This window comes from Temnothorax nylanderi, unplaced genomic scaffold, assembly GCF_030848795.1.
Source record: "Temnothorax nylanderi isolate EJ_2023f unplaced genomic scaffold, tnyl_v1.0 TNYL_tig0048_pilon, whole genome shotgun sequence".
Lineage (NCBI taxonomy): Eukaryota > Metazoa > Arthropoda > Insecta > Hymenoptera > Formicidae > Temnothorax > Temnothorax nylanderi.
In genome coordinates this window covers 460,705-483,887 of record NW_027249110.1, presented here as the reverse complement: position 1 = coordinate 483,887, position 23,183 = coordinate 460,705, and the positions used below count along the sequence as shown (strand labels likewise).

The 23,183-nt window shown below is 36.4% G+C and overlaps 3 protein-coding genes across 4 annotated transcripts; 1 reads left to right on the top strand and 2 right to left on the bottom strand.

Moving 5' to 3' along the window:
- Positions 1-5,144: 5,144 nt before the first annotated feature.
- Positions 5,145-9,302, bottom strand: LOC139772318 (maternal embryonic leucine zipper kinase). Its single transcript, XM_071705917.1, has 12 exons — positions 8,872-9,302; positions 8,421-8,571; positions 8,214-8,323; positions 7,983-8,136; positions 7,799-7,905; positions 7,567-7,734; positions 7,289-7,486; positions 7,005-7,221; positions 6,319-6,385; positions 6,096-6,246; positions 5,906-6,009; positions 5,145-5,834 (listed from the first exon to the last, which is right to left on the bottom strand). Exons 1-12 carry the CDS (start codon positions 9,106-9,108, stop codon positions 5,561-5,563), a joined length of 1,938 nt encoding a protein of 645 aa, XP_071562018.1. The 5' UTR covers positions 9,109-9,302; the 3' UTR covers positions 5,145-5,560.
- A 118-nt stretch (positions 9,303-9,420) lies between these two features.
- On the top strand, positions 9,421-10,810 carry LOC139772320 (dnaJ homolog subfamily C member 4). The gene is made up of 4 exons (XM_071705921.1): positions 9,421-9,621; positions 9,867-9,957; positions 10,114-10,271; positions 10,453-10,810. The coding sequence occupies exons 1-4, from the start codon at positions 9,554-9,556 to the stop codon at positions 10,766-10,768; spliced, it is 633 nt and encodes a 210-aa protein (XP_071562022.1). The 5' UTR covers positions 9,421-9,553; the 3' UTR covers positions 10,769-10,810.
- A 325-nt stretch (positions 10,811-11,135) lies between these two features.
- On the bottom strand, positions 11,136-23,147 carry LOC139772319 (arylalkylamine N-acetyltransferase 1). 2 transcript variants are annotated; one of them, XM_071705920.1, is made up of 4 exons: positions 22,998-23,147; positions 14,379-14,646; positions 11,896-12,112; positions 11,136-11,791 (listed from the first exon to the last, which is right to left on the bottom strand). In XM_071705920.1, the coding sequence occupies exons 2-4, from the start codon at positions 14,611-14,613 to the stop codon at positions 11,593-11,595; spliced, it is 651 nt and encodes a 216-aa protein (XP_071562021.1). In that variant the 5' UTR covers positions 14,614-14,646; positions 22,998-23,147; the 3' UTR covers positions 11,136-11,592. The 2 variants fall into 2 exon arrangements, with proteins under 2 accessions (XP_071562021.1, XP_071562019.1); XM_071705918.1 differs by lacking the exon at positions 22,998-23,147 and adding an exon at positions 16,421-16,687.
- Between the last annotated feature and the right edge of the window lie 36 nt (positions 23,148-23,183).

Here is a 23,183-nt window from a genome sequence, read left to right as displayed (position 1 = left end):
GCGCGCAGATGTTTAGCTTCGAAGAAGAGATTACGCGATTTGCAAAAGCAATAGATTGCGATATCGCGCTTATTACGAAACACGGCGAAAAATGCATGAAACTCGCGGAATTATATACATTGATACGATATAGCGTAATATCTACACGAACGATGGACACTAAAGGTACGCTCTAGCGGGGACCAGAGCGAGAAGACGAAGGGAGAAAAAAGCGGGAGAAGAGAAAGAGAGAGAACGAATAGGTAGGTAAGGACACATAATAGCAGGATGTTACAACGCCCGTGTCCGGTACATAAGTATCTGGTTTCATAAATGAAAGTGTCTTCATTCATAGATACATATTTCCATACAATTGCGGCTATTGGTTCGTATCTTATGATATCACCGTTATGTGCGGGCCGTCCGGCATATATTACATATGTACATAGCACCATTATATACAAATTCCTACTGTTGCATTAATGATAAAGTTGTTTAGATATCGCGCGATATTGGCACGCGAGCGCAAAAGAAAGAGCGCGCGTAAAAAAAACACACGTACGAGTTTGCGCGACGATCGGTTGGTGGAGAACGGAATAACGTTGCGTGTACCCGCCCGACTTCGCTACAATAGAAAATATATAATGAATAAATATACGAAGACGAATTTACATTCCATTCCCATCGTAGAAATATATCGCCGTACTGATATTTCTAGAAAAAGGCAAAAAGACTAAATTATGGAGATGGGATCGAGACGATACGATCTACATTTATATTTATACGGTAAAGATGGGCGGATTATTTCATGTTCCCCGGCTCATATATAAATCGAGCGGTCGACGTGAGGACGCACACCAGGACGCGCCCTTTACGTAGGAAGCCATCCTTTCCTAGCATCCACAGTCCACACAGGAAATCTCAGACGCACCCACCGAAACAAGCCCGCCCCTGTCGGCCGGAGCCGATTTAATGTTTCGTTTCCTCTACGACGATAAGGGGGCTACAATTTTATAGAAGCGCTAGAATAGCCCCGCGCGCACGAAGCACACTTGGAAAAACACAAGCGGTTACGCTCGCGAGCGACGTTGTAATTAGACCTCGGTTAAGGGCCACCACCCCACTAGCCAAAGGAAGTGTTGTGGAACAGGTGGGGTGAGAAGGCGTCGAAGGTATAAATTATATATGACGAGGATTGTAAAGACGAAACTCTATAACAGATTTCTTCCACGGTCACAACGCGGCGTATTTTAATTCCATATCTCATTTTAAGATGCGTTTCGGCGTAAAATAGATTTTAATATAAAGTGTACAATTGTTTGAATTCTTCTCATATTAAAATTGCGTGTATGAATTTTCAAATATATCAAGATTGTCTTTGAATGATTGTGAGAGAAATTTACAGCGGAGAAATCTACTTTCAAATCAGAATATACACATTTTCGGATAGAAAGCGCTTGGCCCCCTTTAAGAAATGTTTTATCTCGCAGCTATAGAAGTCTGGTTTCACGTTAGCGCGGAAAATTCGCGGCGAATCTGTCGGTGGGGTTGGCAGGAGGGTGGATAATGCGCAGGCACGAGATAGTAAATTTTATAAAATAATACCCTCCTCTATGCGGGCTGCATATTCATTTTTCCGGAGAGGTCTCCCTCTGGGAGCGAGTCTCAGAGAAGGGGAAGGAAGAAGAGGAGGAGGAAGAGGAGGGTTGCTCGCCACTGCCCGGTTCGAGCCGCGTACATATGTATGAGCTTCTGGTGGACGCGCTGGTCATGCCTCGACGAATCGGGGGCTTTCTGCCCTTTATTTTTGCCAGCAGCGCGCCCTTTCCTCTCCCGAATAAATAGAGCCCGAAAGAAAAGAAGAGAAATGAGAATAAGCAAGCCGGATGATTAGCGCTCCCCGTCTTTCTTCCGAGTGCAAGCTGCATAACGATTTCTTCGCGGCTTCTGTCTATTCGGAGAAGAAACCTACGCGTAACACTGTGCTCATCGGGTATATGCAGGTGTGCGAAGAAATCGCCTCTTTTACGTGTAACAAATGTCACTTTAAAACCGTACGTGACTCGGTAGAAACGCAGCGTTTCAAGAAAACACAATTGCACGAGGAAACTACAAGAAACTACGTTTACTTTCACCCACAGTGTCACAATTGTATCGTTTCGCCATATGAAGGAAAGCTTAATTTTCTAACATCAGGAGGCGAAAAAAGACATGAGATGAGTCCAATTTAAATCAATTCTCTAAAGTTTTTTTTTTTTTTTAACAAGATTTCGCGAAATTTCCTTAAAGTCACGTGATTCTGCCTTGCAAAAAGCCATTTCCTAATACCAAACACGGAATTATCGTTAATGTGGCATTTTCGTCGTTAACTATGTTATCGAGGTTGGCTTTTCTTCGACGTATGCCCAAGAAAAGCAACGCGCCCGCACGCTCGCTTGCATTAAAGAGCAATTAGCCGCGGCTCGCGAGCACGCTGATGCCCGGAAGCGATAGAAGCGGGCCGCGCGTGCCACCCTTACTTCTTCTTCTTCTTCGTATGCGTGGCTTTGTATTATACATATGCTTACACTTACCTCTCAGTAATGCGTCTTGCTCGCGAGCTCGCCTGACTCGAAGCAGTTCAGCTGGTATAAGGACTTCCATCTTTCTCGGCTCGCAAAATCCACGCCGCTACCGTTTTTACCGTCTTCATCGGCGAGGAGCATGTTTCTCTCTTTCTTTCCCATGGAACTTTCCTAATGCACAAATAAAAATCGTCAGAGATCTAGTCTTGCAAGGACGAAAGGATATTTCCATAAATGTAGAGGAAATCGTGACATTGTGATTTTACAATTAAATATTGCGATTTTATAAAGAAAAAATTTAAAATTACGAGAAAAGAGAATGTAAAGCGTAAAAAACCCAGAAACTCTTACGTGCCTTCAGTCGTTCAGTCCGCTGTGACGTCGTTTATTTCTTTTTCTCACACGCCTCGCATTTTCCCTCTTTCCTCATACGCTGCCCCTGCGGCGTTCATAGCCGCTCGCTCAATTACCGTCGCGGATAATCATTATCGCGGAAACTGTATCGCCGGGCCTCATTGCCCCAATCCTTAATTAGCTGCCGGCTAGACGGTAATTGGTACGAACCGGTGTCGAGTGGCCGATACGATGGCGAGAAGATACGAGCAAGGCAACACATGGGCAATAACGTACGTCCTCTACGTCGTCGGTAGCCGTATCGAACGCTGCAAAATTCATTCGCGCAGTTAAATTAATGAATCGCAATTTATTTATACCTTAATAAATATGTCTCACGCGTTGCAGCCATTCAACAATCGTTCAAATCATATCAAGATTTAACGTATTCTCCTACACGATATATCTCTTACGAAAGTGCTATTTTTCAAGACGAAATTGAACTGATTGTGATTGCAAATATGCAAATTGAGATATATAAAAAAATCTCCAAAAATGGAAAGCTATTTGTAATTAGTTATACTTAAAGTAACTCGGCATTGAATTATGGCGTAAAATATAATCAATGTAAATGTACGTAACGCATATATACATTACAGAAGTCGGACACAAATAACCTAGAATTATTTTATAAGCGACACATGTGCAAATAAATTAGATACTTATGTATTTTTGTATTTCGCTTCGGTTCTTTCGGCTTAAAAGTAACGATGAATCGAAGATCGCAACATGCACATGCGTGCGCTCACGCACGGGTGATACTGTTAATTGCAATTTATACCTGGTCAGGTTAGAAACTTATGTCACGAGCAGGAAATCCCTCTCGTGTTTTGTTTATTAATTTTTAAAGATTAATTTTATAAGATAACTTGTTTTAGAATATTAATTACCAGCTTATCGAGTCGAAGTTTGACATTACTCCTTGCGATACCCTGCGAAGCCCGACCGAGCCCGACATCAGACTACGGAGTACGGAGTACGGAGTACGGATTAAGATTGAGCTTGGATTCAAATTTGACCAATCAGAGCAAAGTTCACTAAACTACAGTTGGGCTGCGCCGGCTGCGTCCCGACATTCATTGTGAAAATCTATAGTTTACGTTACGTACGCTATAGATTTTACGTAAACTATAGATTTTCAGTACTGGCGACAAATATTGGAGCGCAGCCGTGGCACATAGAAAAACTTAAGCAGTAAAACTCAAGCAGTAAGCAAATCAGCAAATCCATACCGTTGATTCCTTACTGCTTAAGTTTTACTGCTTAAGTTTTACTATGTGCCAAGGCCCTTTAGTTTTCTTTATTCTGATTATCCGTAGTGTGATACGGGCTTGATATAGGTGACATTTTCTTATTCTTCTTGCGTAGATATTTTTTCTTCAATACAATTGCTGTACTCTTTCTTCGTCTTAACATTCTTTTTTCAATGTTCTATTTCAGTTTCTGTAGAAAAATCGCCAAAAGTGGACGTTGATACCTCACATGGTCATATTACAACTCTGCGGGCAATCTGCACATTTTTCAATTTTTTTTTTAGTGTACGCGCTGCAAGTACAGCAATTGTAAGGTAAGCCGCAGCAACCTGGCTTTGTCTCGCACCGGTACCGAATCGGTACGGGGAAAAAAACAGCGGCCGATCGGACTGGGTCTGGGCGCGCGAGAGGGATATACCTGTGATACCTGTCTACGTAGCTACGCGCGGGGCAGTGCCGGCGATTATTGAGCGGGCAAAGATAAAAGGTCGGTTTCGTCTTCCCATAAAGCGAAAGTGAAGTAAACGTGCGGCAGTACTTTATGCTGATCGATTTGTGGTGATTTTATATCTTCGCCTGTCTATACCGGCTATAGTTCTATACCGGTCGGTGGCGGAGCCTGCGGACCGGTTCAAACGGGCCGCGATACTTTATATCTGCGGTATAAACGCGAAATTGAGCTTTACATATTCTGGACAGAAAGGGGCAAGCAAGGAGCACTCAAAGTGCTCGCACAGGAAATTTCTTTGTGCTGTCCATAGAACAGTCGATCGCGTTGGTCGGAACATTCTTCAGATCAATACCGATGTTACATGAAAAGTGGAAAAAAACGATAATTTATTTCTCCTTGATATCAAAATTTGTCGAGATATGATGTTATGATGTATTTTTCGTTACAATCTTATTTTAATGGATATATTTCGCTTTTATTTTGGATATAGATAATAAAAAGATATATAGGAGCGATAATAAATTTATTAAATTGACATATCACGTAAATACTATTACATTATAATTTCACTTACATTACCCGTACCTCAAAAAATATATTTATAGATCTTTACAGATCTTGTTACACTTAGTCATAGATAGTTTTATCCCTTTAACGAAAATAAATGTACATTATAAGCAACATAATCTCTTCCTGATGATTAAATTAAACATTTGAATATATTTTAGAAATTGCATACTTTTAAGTCTTACACTAGCTGTTGCACATAACGTCGATCTTTTTATTATAAAACATCAATCTTATCGTTAGTATCATTATATAACTATTAAGAGGTCCGTTTCTCATATAATTAGATTGTTAGAGCGTCTATATTGAGAAATCTACTTCGTAGAAATATGTAATTATGAAAGTCATTTTTCTCAAATAGGACACTTAGATTCAGAAGTAACCTCTGAATCTGTGGAAATATCTTCTGCAGTGAGAGCAAGAATTTCCTCACAGACGCGTTTGTAAACCCATGCATCACCCTTTAATCTTTTCCGACGAATGCCGACTAATCGTTTACCGTTCGGATCGATCTCTAAGAGGCAGACTTCCAATTCGAAAGAACAGGAATTCTGCGAAGAAATCGATTTCGCCGAATCTTTTTTACCTTCCGGAAAGGATTCTTCAGTTTCTCCTTGCAAAATGAATCTACGACGATATATGTTTTCGATAATGCAACAATATAGGGAATACAGTGTTCAAGATAAAATTATAGTTACCCTTTTTGACGGCACATTATACCCTTTTGCCGAAGTGCTCTTCGTAATTTCGAGAGGACATGTTTTGGGCAACCGCTGCATGTTGCAGATACGTTAGAAAGACCCTTTGATAACAAAATACAATTTACCGCGGTTTGCGAGATGAAAACTTCTTTCAATGATATTTTCATAATTTAAATGTGAGACATACCTTCCCCGACAATATATTTGGTTCATCCGGATTGGTGTTTTCGTTCTTCACTCGTCTTTTCGGTGTAAGAACATACCTTACTCGATTCAACCCTCGCTCTAAGCCCATCATAACTTTTCTTGCACTACCAGGTGTAGATGTCTGAGGAACTCTAAAAAATATTATATTTTTGAACATCTTTATCGTATTTGTTATATTATTTTCATATTACTCATAAGCTTACTTGGAATCTGGTGTTGAGAATTGCGTTGGAGTAGCTGGTCTATTTTCAAGCAGCCTCTTTGTTGGAACTATAGTAATATTATAAAAAGCCAAATTACATAAGCATAACTTCAATATTATTTATGTATTATTAACAAACTATACAGATAGGATTACTGAAAAGTTTAATACTCTTCTGAATGACAAGGTTTCAAATGTAGTGGTGCTTGGGAGATAGTGCATCTTCTAAGGAGTTTTGGGGAAGAATTCTTGTACACGGAAATTCTTAAGTTCAAATTACGTTTGTTAGCAAGTCATTGCTCTTCTCGAGGTAATTATCTGCTTTTCGCGCGACTACTGTAATTTATCGCAGTCGGAAACTTTCATTAAAGTTTCTAATTAGGTGGTGCTAGCATCTCCTAATTAGAAGTAAACTTTAGAAAATGTACTATGGAACTACCTACGATACCTGCGATACAACGCGTTTCATAAACAGTTGCACGTACAGTTGCAAAACGTACAAAAACGTCAAAAACATAAAAAATCGACATATCTAGAAATATGAGATTGATATATTTATCATCGTGAAAAGTTTCTGAAGATAAAATGATGATAATTCAATAAAACTTAAAATGTTATTGTTTGTAAAAAAAAACGATAAATAGGATAAACAGGATTAGGATGTTGTAATGATGATAAAATACTTACCAGGCGATGATACATCGTCACAGTCTCTACTTCGTAATCTTTTTCTTGTCGATATATATGGTTCTATAAATTTATTTTCAGTTCTTTTAGGCAGTACATCATAAGTGACATCAATCGTTGGAGATTGCTCGTTGTTTGTTCTGCTTCTTGGAGAATGATCAAGTTTGGTTATAAAATTGTTGGCTATTATTTCACGTTGTGGAACATTTGTGCCATTCTATAGAGAGAACAAAATTTATACGATTAAATATATCAATCTCATATTGAAAAAACATTTAACTTACCATTTCTTGCTTAAGATGAGACTTCATCGTAGATGTTATTTTCAATGAAAATCCACGTAATTTTCTGTCAAGTAACAACAGATATGTAGCCGTTCTGTAATCGGTTCTATCACTCTGCACAAGTTTCTTCCATATATCTGTGCTATTCCGACCGCAAATGGCAGACATAGTACTCAATACCTCGTCATCTTTTTCAAACTAAACATTTACATGGAAAAAAAGGAATTTCATAAAACATTTAAAGCTATAAAATCAATTTCTGTACACCAAATTCTTACTTCTATTCCGTGAATGAATGATATAGGCTTTCGAGGATTTCCCGTAATCCATGGATGACGACATAATTCGTGAATGGTGATTCTCTTTACCGGATTGATTTGTAACATTGACTTGATCAGTGTTTTACTATCATTGGACAACCAATATGGTTCCTCATATTTGCCAGTCTAGAACAAATTTGTAATTTATGTGTTTGTGTCATAATATGCAGATGGCAATTGTAGAACTTACAAGTATTTTTTTATACAAGTTCTCTAAATTATTGTCATCGAAAGGCAAAAAGCCACACAATAAGGCGTAAAGAAGAACTCCCATACTCCAGATATCTACTTCTGAGCCTGCAAAGAAATTTTGTATCTTTAATTAAATATTACATTACAGTGAAATGTCAAAAACATTTGTGAAGCTCAGTTACCTAGATATTTCTTTCCCATTATAAGCTCTGGTGCAGCATACGTGGGAGAACCGCAAGAGGTATATAAATGTGCCTGAATTCCCATTTTGGGTTTTGCGCATAGCCCAAAGTCAATCAACTTTAAATTCTCATCTTTATCCAATAAAACATTTTCCTGTGAAAAAAAAGAATAAAAGAATAATTCTATTCAAATAATATAGATATATTGCAAAAGACAGAAAATATATTTACAGGCTTTAAATCTCTATGAGCATATCCCAAATTGTGCATGTATGCAACAGCAGACACTATTTGGCAAAAAAATTTGCGCGAGTCAGATTCCGACAATCGGTTTTTCTCAACTGCAATACAAGCACAACAATGTCATTAATATTAACAGCTGTTGAAAATAACAAAAGATTCTTTACGTCGCGGTCGTATGTAACGCTTACGGCTTACCTATGTGATCAAACAGTTCTCCACCAGAACAATATTCCATCACCATGAAATAATGACTGTCCGTCTCTATCACTTGATACAGCCTACAGATGTGTTGATGCAGCAGTGTTTTAAGTGCCTCCACTTCGACCTTCACCCTTGGTAAATCTTCCTAGAATAAATAATTGTACAGTAAGGGCCAGTTTCACCAACGTCGATTAACTGTAACCTTTGATTAAACTCACTCTTCATCTCTTTCTAACTGTCCCCCTTAGAAAGAGACGAAGAGTGAGTTTAATCGAAGGTTACAGTTAATCGGAGATGGTGAAACCGGCCCTAAGTATATGTTTCAAGATAGAATAGAGAGAGAGAGAGAGAGAGAAAGCAATGTCAAAAGAAAGAAGGTGAAAAAAAATTAAAAAGAAAAATTCCCTTTTCTTAAAAAGACATAAACAATTGAGATTTTACTTACACCTAACGCAGTCTTCTCCATAATCTTGATGGCAACCTTTTCGCCGGTAGCGACGTGAGTCGCGAGTTTGACTTTGGCGAAGCCACCGCTACCGATCGTCTTCTCCAGGTCGTACAGTCCTTTCAGGGCGGCGTATCGCACCATCGTCGGGCCCGGCACGAGAAATACGGGTCGTAAATGCCGGAGATGTGTCGCGGTCTCGCCTCTCGAGTCTCGCTCCGATCGCCGCAGCCGCATCAACTTTCAAACCGCGGTTTCCTAACGTAAACAACTTTTGACGGCCAATCAAGACCTTGCTCGCCCAGCTCGCCCACCTTCCCCGTTCCCGTTCACAGTGGTGCCACGCGTGAGCACAGATCGCGCAATTTCCAAACATCAAATAACAAAACGTCGCCCGGTCGGCCAACGTCGGCGTCGGCGTCTTAGGGTAGCGACTGATAAAGTAGGTCTCCTACACAACATTATTTACCGATTATCAAACGCGGAGTAGGAAGGAAATCACTTTGACCGCTTTGACGACGCATGCGATGTTATTTTCGTAATTTTTTTGCATGAAAAATGACGACGGTCTGACTGGTATGACAGACGGACTGTTGGGACCGTCGATCCACAAAATGTCTCGAGTCCCCGAAATGACTTATCGCTTTGTTGAGAAACATCGTGTTGTTGAACCGTTGTTGTAATGGCACAATTCCTCCGAGTGTGCAAGCCGGAAATCTGTTGCGTGGCCAGAAGTTACGGGACTCAGAGGTTAGTATCTTGTCTCATCACGTTACATTATAATATAATCGCTGTCAAACGATAATTTTGTTTTTTTTTTTAGCTAGTCACTTTTTGTATTCTTTTACAATCCTTTTCTTTCCTTTGCCATCCTCTAATATATGAGATGGGAATATATATTTATTTAATTATTTTGTTCCGAGTGCAGAAATTAATGTCATCCTACTAAAAGAAACAAATTTAATTACTGCCAATGTAGCACGTTCCTTTTAAAGGTACCAGCAGAATCATTATGAAACTTTAAATGTTCCACCCGATGCGTCACAGAAAGACATCAGACAAGCTTTTATCAGGTTGTCAAAACAAGTGTGTAACACTCTAGATAATTTGTTTTATATTTGGAGAATTTATTATAACTTTATTTTACTTTAGTTGGTATTAAATGAATGTAAATGGCATACTTTTTGCTTTCACTATTCTATATTTTACAATTGTATAAATTGCAAATTTTGTTTTTGCTAGCTGCATCCTGATACTAGTGGAAAACAAGATCATGCTGATTTTGTCAAGTTGAATGAGGCATATACGATTCTCGGAAAGGAAAGTGCAAGGCGTCAATATGATTTTGAATTGAAATACTGTAGATACAATCCATCCTACACATATCATTCACAGAACACGTAAGTTAATATAATACATTAGAATATTGATTTGTTAAAAAAATTCTAATGATTGTGTAATGTGAAATTAAGTTGTATCTTGAGGATTTTTACTTTTGCATTTTCCCGGATTTGTGCCTTCTATTGCACGTACATGTGGAAGCAAAAAATCTAATGCAATTAATGCAACATATTGTTGCAGACAATATGGGAGTCAATGGGAATATGAAGTACGTACGGCAGGAGGACCGTGGCCACCGTCTCAGCAAAAGCCAAATGCGTTTTTTGGCCTCCTAATAGCCCTGGTGTTTTGTGGGTTGGGGTTGCTACAACTTATTTTCATGCTCTATACTATTAAAGTGAGAAAGATAGTAACTTTGCGAAATGCTCGAATAGAGAACGAATACCAACAAATTCGAAACTCGGCACACACTAGAACCAATCAGTTTGTTATAAAAAATATAAATTCCGCAGAGGATCTGAACGAGTACCTGACGAAAGACAGTAATGAATGTTAGCAAAAATTTTATTAGAAATTAAAAAATAGCAGTTATTAGAGACATCAGTGTTTTTTTTTGCTTCTTTCTCTATCCTTTGCCTTCCTGTTATACTAAAGATAAATCCTATTATTGTGTGATTATTATACAGAGATGTTTTTATATTTATACTTTTTAGATTCTTTTTATAAGACCTTGTTTATCTACTCATAATAAAGAAAATTTGAAAGCATGATACATTATAATCTTAACATCTTAAACCTATAAAACAAGGTACAGAATGTTTTTACCCAATGCCTCAATTATATATATATATTTATATATATATAGAATAAGGGAAAAACTGCGCTACGATAAGAAAATAATTTTTATAATACAATATTTCACGTATATTTTACAATATCTCTTTTTAGATATGGATATATTTTGATGCTACATACAAAAAAATGAATTAAACATTCTCTATACTTCAACTTACATAATATACATATATCATATATATATATATCGGTGGTATTACATTTACACCAATAATATATTTGTTGCGCATGTAGACGTAGAAACATCTATGCTATTTTATATCTAATCGTTTTTCGAAATAGTTATTGTATTTACAATGGTTAGCGTTACACTTATATAATGATATGCAATTTTCACATATATATTGTACAGTAAATTATAAAATATATTTTATTTTCTACTAGCTCTCTTTACAATGTAGATATCGGTATACATTTTTAATATGTGACGTGTCTTATTTTTTTTTTTTCGTACTTTACATCAAACTTTTGGTTGTTCCAGACATACTCTCTCTTCAATATCACACACGTCTTTAAACTTTATGTTCATAATTTCTTTATATATGCAACAGCCGCCGTGTGAGGTGACGCGGGTGAAAAGATTGGCTTCCCGTCCTCATCCACGTAGTCGTTATAATTAAGATTGTATATTGCGTCGAAGCCAAGTCGCACGCATAACTTACCGGAAAAAAAGGACGTGCAGTCTGCCCTGATATAATGAAATCCTTGCTCCTTTGCCATTTCCCTGTAATTTATAAATAGGTCAAGAATATATTATTGCTCGCTCTTGAATGCATCTCTCATTCGAATTTGATCTCTAAACATTATAGATTTATAGATAATATTTACATCGACTTTTCTATGAGCGTTTTCCCGACACCTTTTCCTCTCCAATTTGTATCCACCGAAATTATTCTGACCTCTAGAACGTTGAAATCCCGATATTGTCCATCTATGTTTACACCTTTGTCTATATGGTGCAATAATCTTAGTATCTTTTTAAATTTCGCGTTTTTACACGATTGTATGTATTCTGGTTCTTCGTTCGACGGAGGATCCATTTTACCTGTAAAAGGTAAAAAAACTGTAAATCCACGTCTATCTACAGTTACATGATTAATTTATATTAAAAATTATATTTAATAATCTATTTAATAATAAATAAGTTAAACTATTTAATAATATTATTTAATAATAAGTTTTGGACATGGAATGTTTTTCCGAAGCTGCGCCCCTCTGTGCAAGATAGGCTCTTGTGCGGAGCAAACTGGGCTCCGTCTTTCGGAAAGAGACGTTAAGCCGTTGGTCCAAAAGGGTTAAAATGAGAGGAGAAAGGGTAGTAGTGTAAAGGTTTGGGTAACGTTCCTTACAAAAACGACTTGCAAACCCTCCGGGGATAAGCAATAAAGATAGTTTATGAGTTTATGAGTTTTAATAATAAGTTTTGGTTTATATATATATATATTAATACGCAATTATTAAGTTCAAAATCAATTAACAGTTTCTTCTTCTCATTATTTACAATCAATACAATCATAGATGATTTTTTTTATCATTTCGAACAACAGTTTTTTCTCAATTCTTACATTTCAATATTCATTGAGAGCAAAGTCGAAAAATTATTTTAATAGATACGTTTTTGCATAATATAACACGACGTGCATACATATGTATACATATACACATAGTTATACGCCTTGTGATACATTTTGCATATATTATCAATTAACGACAGCTAACGACTATCAATTATTAAATTAGTAAATGATAAGCCAGGAATTAAATTAAGATATGATATGGAACTAGGGTACAAATATGTAACGTATAACAAAGGTGTTAAAAAATTCTTCAGTATACTAGACTCCTATACAGGTTGATTTAATTTGTCCCGTCATTTGACATACAATTTAGATATCCTTTATAAAATGCTTTGATATTTTTGATGTGGAAAAATCAATTCTAAATTACTTAAATATTTGTATGTAATATGAATCGTATTATTCAACGAAAATTTCAAAGTATATCTGAATATAAAATCTCACTACTTAAACGTAAAATGTAGCATAGCTATATTTCCAGTTTTTAATGAAGGAATATATTGCCTGATTCTTGTAGTAGTATGTTACGTGATATCTCCTTTTTTTTATGAACTTTACAAATTAATATTCCGCATATATTAAAAGACGAAACGAGTGATAACTATGTAGATCCAGTTAATCTGTCTTTAATGTTAAACTGTGACGTATAAACCTATTATTACTGTGTATCGATAATATTTCTTTACTTGTAAATGTACTTTTTGAATCTTTTTATAGATATAATGTTTTCCTTTCTTCTCTTTGTTTCTTTTATTTAAAAATATTACTTTGAAGATTATTATAAGTTTTAAAAGATATCTTCTTTTTTGACTTTTAACAGCCTTGCTATTTTTGCTTAACGACTTAAACTATTATCTACGTTATTATATCTATCCACATCGTTGATTTTAAATTGCATTTAAGTCTTTGATTAACATCTTCGCAGCACCGTTAGCGATTCGCACACGCGCGATGCGATAATTTATAAATGCGATTTTCGAATGTCGTGTTGTTTGTGCATTTTAATGTAGATACATATTTATCAGCAGATGACGTGATGTAATTATCTATTTCGAGTCACAAAACCGGTATCGGATAATAACTCACGGTATTATTCGAGATCCGTAGCATTTTACGTAACGTCAAACGGTACCGTTGTATTTCTTCGGTCTTTTCTTTCCGTGTGCATTTATTTGAATACGGTTGAGATACATTTCAAATTAACTGGTAATTTTTACATCTGCTCAAGCGAAACGATACAACCGTACGTATTTTAAGAGACTAAAGATAAATGTACATATTCATATCTTTCTTTATTTTTTATATTTATATTAATGAATATGGATATATTCATCCAAAGGAGCATCGATTCAGATGTATTAACAAATATAGCTTCTTTGGCTGCAAATATGAAAGATCAAACTAACAAAAACGATATTTAATAAAATATTACAAACGACAAATAGACGTTAGACAATTGTAAAATATTTTCAATCACTTTCACATTATCAACAAAATAAAAATAATAATTTAGCATTTGTGCGCAATAATTTAAAAATTCTGAGAACATGTGCTTGATAACCATTGCTCGGAAGATACAATGAGACGATTGATCTGATGACGTAAAACGGTAAAATCCACGAGAAATGAAATCCACTGGAAACGTGACGTGTGTCGTAATCGAACTATATATTTTCGAAGATTTGAGGAAAAAACATCGTCTCTATAAAAAAATTTCATCAAGTACAACTTTACCACTGAGCAGAACTCCAACAATTGCACCACTCGCGGAAACTGCCATCAGACTCAAATTATTTTCGAGCGACGAGTGGCTGCAGTAATCCTCCAATTCCATGCAAGTACTGTCTTCACCCTCTGGAATCAATTGGATGCTCTGATTGAGCGGCTCATCTCTGAAGAAGAATCTCCTTAGGAACTTCAGCACCTTCAGTTTGTCATCCTTATTAATTATCTCGATATGATAATCCATACCACCGTTCGATCCGTCAGCCGAATCGGCCAACTAAAATAAGAACATTACGAAAATGAGAATGTGAGATTTTACGAAAATTATTTGACATTATTATAAGAGAAGAATGTAATATTCCGATACAATTTTTATATTCATAGACATTAATGTTATTTCTTTAGAAATTACAAAAGGAAATTGAAAATGTTATTAGTCAATATTTTACAATATAGTGTCGATACGGGAGAAATTTTACGAGATATCTGATACATTTTTTTTATATCGAACGCTACTATTTGATGATTGACGCATATTTTGATCAGAGCTAACCGTACCTTGAGATGTTCATAGTTAATCGGAACACGAGACGTGCATCACGCAATTCCAACAATAGGAAATGTAAATTCAGCGTAATTTGCGCGGAACGCTGCGACATGATCCTCGAATCGAGGATTCAGAGGAGACTTTCATACACATGGAAATGATGCGCCAGCTTTATTACACGCACCCGGCACCGCACGTCACGTTGACGCGCGTGAAGCATTCTCGTTTATCAAACGCATTTTATCACGATCGGTCATTGCGCGGTCAACGTCGCCCAACGCTAATTTGTCATTGATCTACTTCTAGACAGTGATTTGTAAGAGTTGATAAGACCGCCTGCGTGCGGATGCGATATGCGTTTTGACACGACAGCTTCGCAAATGGCATAGAGATACAAAATAACGTGGGACTAAAAATTCTCTAAAAAAAAAAAAAAAAAACAAAGTAGGACGTTTAGATATTTTCCATCAAAAATATTGAATCAGTTTTTGGATATTGAACGGACATCTTCTGAGACGGTAACTTTGTTGTTATGTCGCGATGTCATGACGCGTAATTTAGAACGCGAGAAAACCTTGTTGAATGCAAAACTCTTTTGCCTTGAATGTTACACCGTTATTGTTCGCGCGTGCAATTTGAAATGTCCTTCCTCTGATAAGTTATTTAATAATAATTTGCTAAATTATAAAATAATCGTTTGCTTCATATGCTAATAATATTTGTCGCAATTAAGGGAGCCAGCATCTGAACATTATGTCATTACGTTTGCAGAAGGATGCGATGTGAAGACGCGCGCTGTCATCATTCGAGTTACGTCATGTCAAAGGGAGCGCGTCGTTACTTACATTAAAAGATCTTACACACAGTTTTTTTTCAGCGTAATTAATAATCTGCATAATAATGTCTGTCCTACAATTACCGTGAGAAAATGATTAGATCATCGCACGTTTACGCGTACATCATCACCGTGCAAGACAAAGAGTGACTCTATCCCTTGGAGAAGTATCATTTACTTCGAAGGAAGTGTCATATTCGATGACAAATTAACGGGTCAAAAGAAACGATATAATTTTGATACGATCAAACATTTCGACGCGATCAGTACGTGCGAAAACAATCTTCATGTTTATTACGTGAAATAAAATAGTGATATATTCCAGAGAGAAAATGTCGCGAATGCGTAATATGTAACATAAATAATATAAAAAAAAACTAAAAAGTAAGAACCACAAGCAGAAATAATGCTGTTGGGCTATCGCGTTCTTACAAAATATAATAATAATTGTTTATCTATCTGTCCAATTGGACTCGAGAGATTGCAATCTTCCGTGTTTGCGGTTTTAAAAGCAGAGCCCTCAGAAATTATATTTCTCTCGAATCTGAAGTGAAGCACTTCGACATATTACGTTAAATTCACCAAACATATTAATTCGGTTTTTAAAGTGTCACAACATACAGGCGGATTATTATTTTAATTTTCGTCTCGTTCAATTTAACTTCTTACCGAGTATTTCGTAATCCTCGGTGCATCTTTCACAAAACTGGTAGTCTTGTCGCTGTCGATGCGAATCGCATCAAGCTGATTTGTTGCGCGTATGTTCTCCATGACGAACGATAAGATCCGCGAGCTTTACCGCACTTGTGTCTTGAGAGTTTCAATACACGAATTGCAGAGAACAACTGTGGAAGCAAGTTCTCCAAGCGCTAACAACGCGATGCTCAGTTGTTGTCGACGAGGTGGTAATCTAACACTGTGCATTGTAATAGAACGCTGTCAGTCTTATATACGCTCTGTAGGAGCAACAGGCATTCTTGCAGGTTCAGGGACAGACAGATATAGTTTAGGATACTTATATATATATAGGCGACGCCCCCGTTTTTTAATATCAAAGGATATCTAATCAGCCTTGGATCGACCTGCAATCATCGCGTAATTATGCCGCAGCTTTGTATAATTTTGCAGTGATTTATTATGATAAACTGGATCTTATTTTTTACTCCAGGGAGGAGCGTTGCATTGCCAGAGGAGAAGCAAGAATATAAGCTTACAATTAGACGAAAAATCGAGGAATCGAGGCAAACGCGTGGTTTGATCTTTTTCTATAATAATATAAAAATTGCAAATCTGTGCAATGCCCTGTAACAATTTGTATTTGTATCTCCAGAGAGAAAAATGCGCATAAAGTTTAACGTCAAGATCACTTTATAGCTTGGAATAATAACAGAATTTCATGTTTTCACGAATCCAGCGTATAATTCTATATTGTATACATAAATAAAATTCTGACGATTTGCTATGCTATTTAATACTTGCAAAGTGTACAACATAAAAATGTGCACGTGTTGCATATAAAATTAGAAAATAATTTCTATTTGACGCTGCCGTTTGTCGTGACACATTGGTACATAATGCAAGAGATAATATGCGTGCTTATCGATACAGCTGTCTAATTTTAACACTAGAACGTACTTAATTGTCGATTCGCGTAAGACATTAGCAAAAACATCGAAAAGCTATTAAATTAGAATTAATATTTATTTTGCATTTGTATGGATGGTAAATAGATTCAGCTGATGCTCGACTTGCCAATTTTTGCTGGAAAATAGTACGTCCTCATGTTTAACGAACAAATAGAAAATAAAATATCTAAATTAGAGTCACTTTATTACGCAATTTAAAACTTTAAATTATAATAATCAAATGCTATTATTGTTATGTTGTATATCGCAATGTGTTTATTGTAATTTACACCGTATACCGCGGATATTGAAATTGTTTCCCCTAAATATATGCCTTGTGGAGAATGGAACATGCCAAAGACAACGACTCCTATCGATCTATCAGCTCGAAGGTCACTGATAGTCGTAACCATGCATATCTAGAATCGGACATGGTACCTTTGAAGACCGTCATAATAAAGACCGTATAGTTCGAGGCTATCCTTGTCCTAAACATATATAACTGAGAGACTTCGCCTCTCTTATTATTACCTGTTGAGCCCAACGAGTATAATACGAGTATAAAAACACACAATCTAAATATGCGGTTACTCGCCATCATAGATTTTTTCAAGTCCACGAAATCGATTTTTCTACAATGACAAAAACCGATAGAACGCTGTTTATTGGCTTCTATTACGATTGTTGACGGATTAAACATACTGTTCGTTTTCGTTGCAAACGATAAACTTTTAGCAAGCTGATACCGCTCAGCGACTCAGTGATTTAAATCGTGGAGCTGCAGCGAGAATTACAATGCATCTTCATGGCCGTATGTTCGCGTACCGTGCGTCCTTTGATCGCGACACTCGATAAGCTACACAATCGATAAACGATCGACAATGAAATAATGGCCTCAATAAAATGGTCTCCCAAGCATTCCTTGCAGCCTTTCAAATCGGATGCGGTAAGCGAATCCTGAACGAACATGTTATGCTAGTTTCCGCATTCGATGGAAAGAAGGAACAGAACGGTGAATGGTAAGGTTTTGTTGTACGAAGAATTGCTCAACAGAAGCTTTTAAAAGACTTGATAGAAAGATTTAATAGAAAGAAACTGTCCTTGAAACACAGGGTGAATTGTATGATTCAACCGCCTTACGTCTGTTGTTAGTGAACCGATTCAAAATTTTATTGTCTCGAACAGTCATTAGCGAGCGGACTAATAAACCATTGCATTTTTATTTCTATGTCTTTGCGAATAGCATTCATTTTTTAGCATCGTATCTTTTAGCGTGCCTGGTGTTAGACTGGCACGGAGCTCAATCGCTAGGTATCGATATCAGATGTTTGTCCATGTATCAAATATCCTACTATTTTGTTTTATCATGTATACGGGACATCTGTACACTCGTAATAGATTATTAGACTAATTATAAAATTAAGAAAAAAGAAGCTAAATGGGTAACATATAAAAATTGGCAATATTTGCTAAAAGATGTTTGTTGCAATTGAGAAAAAATATTAAATAATATAAATATTGTTAGCCAATAAATAAGGACGAAAAATAATGTCGTAAAGAATCAGTCATGGAAATCATCACGCTTCATTTTCGAGTTATCGATTAAATCAAATCGATAAAAATAACCGTAAGTTTCTGGAATAGGAATAATCGATTTTGACTTTAATTGGACAGCAACTAATGATTGGGAATGTCGACTTTACGATGTCGAGGTCGACTCGATGTGCATTTGTAAACGCGATTTATTGGAGTACTTTTTCAGCACTTAATGAGAAACAATTCTGTCATGTCGCAGCCCGTCTCACTACGATCGTAACCATATATGTTTCGTTGAAACAGTTTTAGCAACCTGTCGGAGACCTTGAGTGAATGGTTAGTTAGGCTGGTTTCGGGGAGCGCGCTATTAGCGCTATTTGTTTATTCTATCCTTGTTTTACACCTGATGAGCGATAAAGATAGAATGATGCAATAGTGCTAATAGTGCGTTCCCCGAACACAGCCTTAATCAAAGCGAGTTACTATCGTTTACTATTACTAGACATCACAGACGCGCGCGCTATTTAGCGCAACACAGATACACAATTGTCAAAATTATGCTATGATAGCCGCTCACGAAGTTAGCGCAGCGACAGAACCAATCAGCATCGCGGAAAAGAGTCAACAATAAACTTCGATCGAGATTTTCGAGAAGACTTCGAGAGATGCGAGTATCGATTTAACATGCCTTTTTTAGATAGGAAGGAAAGGAATATATACATTGTTCATTATGCACAACTCTTCGGCGGGGAGCGCTTTCTGACGCACTTTCAATAGTACAATTCCTTTTACTCATAATAAAACTATGTATATCCTCGTATAGTAGGGGAAAATTGAGTCATATATACCAATGTGGAATTTTGTCATATGAAATCAATTCCTCTTTACGAGGAATTGGTCACCCGACTATTGGTTCTTATTAATTCATGCAAATCGAAAAAGATGATAAATCCAAATTATTACCAAAAAATTCAGGTATTTGGAGAATGTAATATTATTCCTAATATACTGGATTTTTCTTTTTCCGATAAACCGAAACTCAAGTTGTGTATGTTAAAATTAAAGTCGTATTATATTAAATGTGTCGACAGACAAGTTGTCCTCGACGTGGCTATGTAATATAATCGTTTGTGAAGCTTGATGCCCGATCACTTTAAAACTGGAAGATCGTATAACGAATAAATTACTCTAATAATTTAATTTACTCGCGAGATCGTTTAAACCGTCATTTGTTATCGAATTACAGTATTAAATAAAATTTCATGGAGACTATCGATGTATTAATTTTGTGATATCATTTTAGTTATAAGATTGTTAAATCAAACTTAATCTGGCTTAATACAATTGTAGATATAATAACTCAAGTAATCTACGTATAACAGTCTGTTTTCCAAGGCATTTAAGTCTATGGAACCTCGTTATAATTATTTCGCGAGCTGATATTGACATGGAATCGCATGCGTGCTGCAGAAATTAAACTGTTTACTAGATAGACCGACGCGACAATGTAAACGTGCGTAAATGAGGAAGAAACAAATATATGTCGCGATAAGTCTGTGTGCATGTTTTCAAAATAAATCAATTGCTCCTGTTTAGTCGGTCGTGGAAAACCAATGAAAAAAATCGATTTTTATTATTTTATCGATCGCGTTCTTGATTTCTATCTCAATAATTCTATCAAAATAAATCTACGTTTGACGCCGCATAAGAAGGCAATGACAAAAAACATTCGATTTACTTTACTATGTTAATTCATTTATTGAGTAAGTTCACGTTAAGTATTTAATGCGAAAAACAACGCACATTTTCATTATATATAACATTTTTTAAATTTTATTATATTATCTTACGTCTATTTTTTTAAATACCAACCGATATGAAAAATACGCATATAAAATCGAAAGTACTTGACACGGTTTTATTGCACCGAAAGATTACTTTTAGCGTATCGTATATGTTTGTAATAAACACATTTATTGAAGATAATCGAAATGAGACTCGCGCGACAGCAATTTATTTGGAACTTTTATAAAAGCCACTAGAGTTAATATGTGCTCGATGGCTAATTTCGAGCCGATTGTCGCGTGACGCGGACGAAAATTTGTCCGAATGAAGTGCGATTAGCGTATTATCTGCATTTATCACGTATTTGCACACGCGATCTGCACCAGAACGAGATATGCGGTACCCACTTGACTGCACCTGCGATAACACCGTTCCGCTTCTGTTGCTAAAGACTTCTATAGACTTTCTAGAGCAACGCTCTATCCTATTACACGCGCGCATACACAGATGCGGATGCTGGGATCCTGGTCAGTGGGACCTCTTATCGCGCGATAGTTTTGTGCACCAGCTAACAACTTGCCGAAAACGACTTATCAAACTATAATAGAAATACACAAGCGAAGCCGGCGAAGTGGCAGTCGCGCACGATTCTAATGGTGCATCGCAACCTAATGTTATTACTGAGAACTATTATGGTCGTCATCTTTATCGATGCAATTGCTACAGTTTGCTTGACAGCTCGTGTTTAAATGTGTGATAAAGCGCTATCGTTCCATAAGGCATTAACATTTTACATGACGCAAATGTCCCGTTGCATACTCGTTGATCGGTGACCAATACGACAATATCTGGTGTCTCAGATTTACCGAGCTGCCTTTCGTTCAAGAACTCTCTGAATTTAGTTCTGTGAATACGTTCTTCTCTATTAAAAATTTTATGGCGCACTATCTTTGCAACCACTGTTCATACTCGGAGAAACAGATTACTATAGGATTAATCTCTCCTTAGTTTTTAAGGAAAAATAACTCGGATATATTGTTACACTGTTATATTACTTACAGAGTTGTAGATGACAAGGAATAATAAGTATAGACCACCCCTTATATTATATTGATAGTATCACGATCGCGTGGCACATGCTGCTCAATTGATCGTTAATGCGTAGGAATTGAATCTGATTGAGTCTGACTTAACTGTACAATCAAATCAAATATACTTTTCAGCAACAATATTCGCATCATTGTCGAGATTTATTTGATAACAATGTTTAATCTTATCACACGTAGATAGCACATATTCTTTCTTTAAAAATTAAGAAAAGTTCATGAGAAGTTAAATCAGAAACTTACAATAATTATTTCAACTTTTCTGCTTTAGCTTTTAGAATACAATTATCTTTATAATTATCTTTATAATAATTCAAAATAACTATTTTCGTAATATACATGCAGGTCGAGATTTCGTTTCGACTTGACGCTTCGTGCAGCACATAGGTATTCGGTAAAGGTTATTATTGGCATGGACGTATATAAGCAACGCATTTCTTGCCACCTAAATTTAGAATATGCGGTGTAAGCGGTGTGTATTGCTATACAGAGATAAATATTTATAATATTAAAGCTATAATAATATTTGATCTGTAAAAGGAATAAACCGACGCGCATAGTAGTCATTATATTAATTTCTATATTAATATTACATTTATAATTGTATTAATGACTATTGGAGTTTCTCATCTAATCCATCTAATAACTTCTATCTCACTATCACTCAAATTGTCACATAAATGTCGCTTACATTCAAGTAAGAAAATGTTTATTATTAGATAACTAAGCCTAAGACTGATGCCTAAAGACTACTAATTGTAAGTATTTATAATAGGTATTACAAATCCTGATTTATTTATTTATTGTTAGATAGAATTGTGCCCATTTGTTTTAAAGGTAACAACCACAATAAAATACCGACAAAGTCATCAACTTATTTGCTCAAGTAATAGGCACAAATTTTTGATGAAGCTTATATAAGAAACACTTGTCTGTTAAACGTATGTGTATTCACGTTTCAATACATAAAGTTTTACGATCGAATTATTTCAATAATTCGCTCAAGAATCGACGAAGCGGAAGTCTTAATTATGCATCGAAACGCGGTCTCGTATGAAGAAGAAGGTAAGGAACTGCGAGCGAGCGATCGAGCGAACGAGCGCCCGACAAGATACTCGAAATAAATCGGAACGTCGCAACGCATATACTCTCGATGAAAACTTCTATCCTTACTCTACTTTTTTTACTGCTTACTTGTATCCCAAAAAGACCGGATGTCCGTCGGTTTCTCGTGAATTCACCGGAAGATACGTACGATGTGCTTTGTCCCCTTAACGCGTTGTATCCAACTAATCCAACTATAGACTGACGATGTGAGAAGGATGATCGTGGATTAGGGGTCGTTACTATCCGACGACATACACAATATGTTCGAGCGAG

Coding starts and splice junctions, on each gene's coding strand:
- LOC139772320 (XM_071705921.1), top strand. CDS start 9,554: ATGGCACAATTCCTCCGAGTGTGCAAGCCGGAAATCTGTTGCGTGGCC. Junction 9,958..10,113: donor TTATCAGGTTGTCAAAACAA/GTGTGTAACACT, acceptor TGTTTTTGCTAG/CTGCATCCTGATACTAGTGG. Junction 10,272..10,452: donor ACATATCATTCACAGAACAC/GTAAGTTAATAT, acceptor ATATTGTTGCAG/ACAATATGGGAGTCAATGGG.
- LOC139772319 (XM_071705918.1), bottom strand. CDS start 16,522: ATGGAGAACATACGCGCAACAAATCAGCTTGATGCGATTCGCATCGAC. Junction 14,647..16,420: donor CGAGGATTACGAAATACTCG/GTAAGAAGTTAA, acceptor TTCTTATTTTAG/TTGGCCGATTCGGCTGACGG. Junction 11,792..11,895: donor ACGCTCATAGAAAAGTCGAT/GTAAATATTATC, acceptor TATAAATTACAG/GGAAATGGCAAAGGAGCAAG.
- LOC139772318 (XM_071705917.1), bottom strand. CDS start 9,108: ATGCGGCTGCGGCGATCGGAGCGAGACTCGAGAGGCGAGACCGCGACA. Junction 7,735..7,798: donor ACTTGTATAAAAAAATACTT/GTAAGTTCTACA, acceptor AATTTGTTCTAG/ACTGGCAAATATGAGGAACC. Junction 6,010..6,095: donor CAAATATATTGTCGGGGAAG/GTATGTCTCACA, acceptor TTGTTATCAAAG/GGTCTTTCTAACGTATCTGC.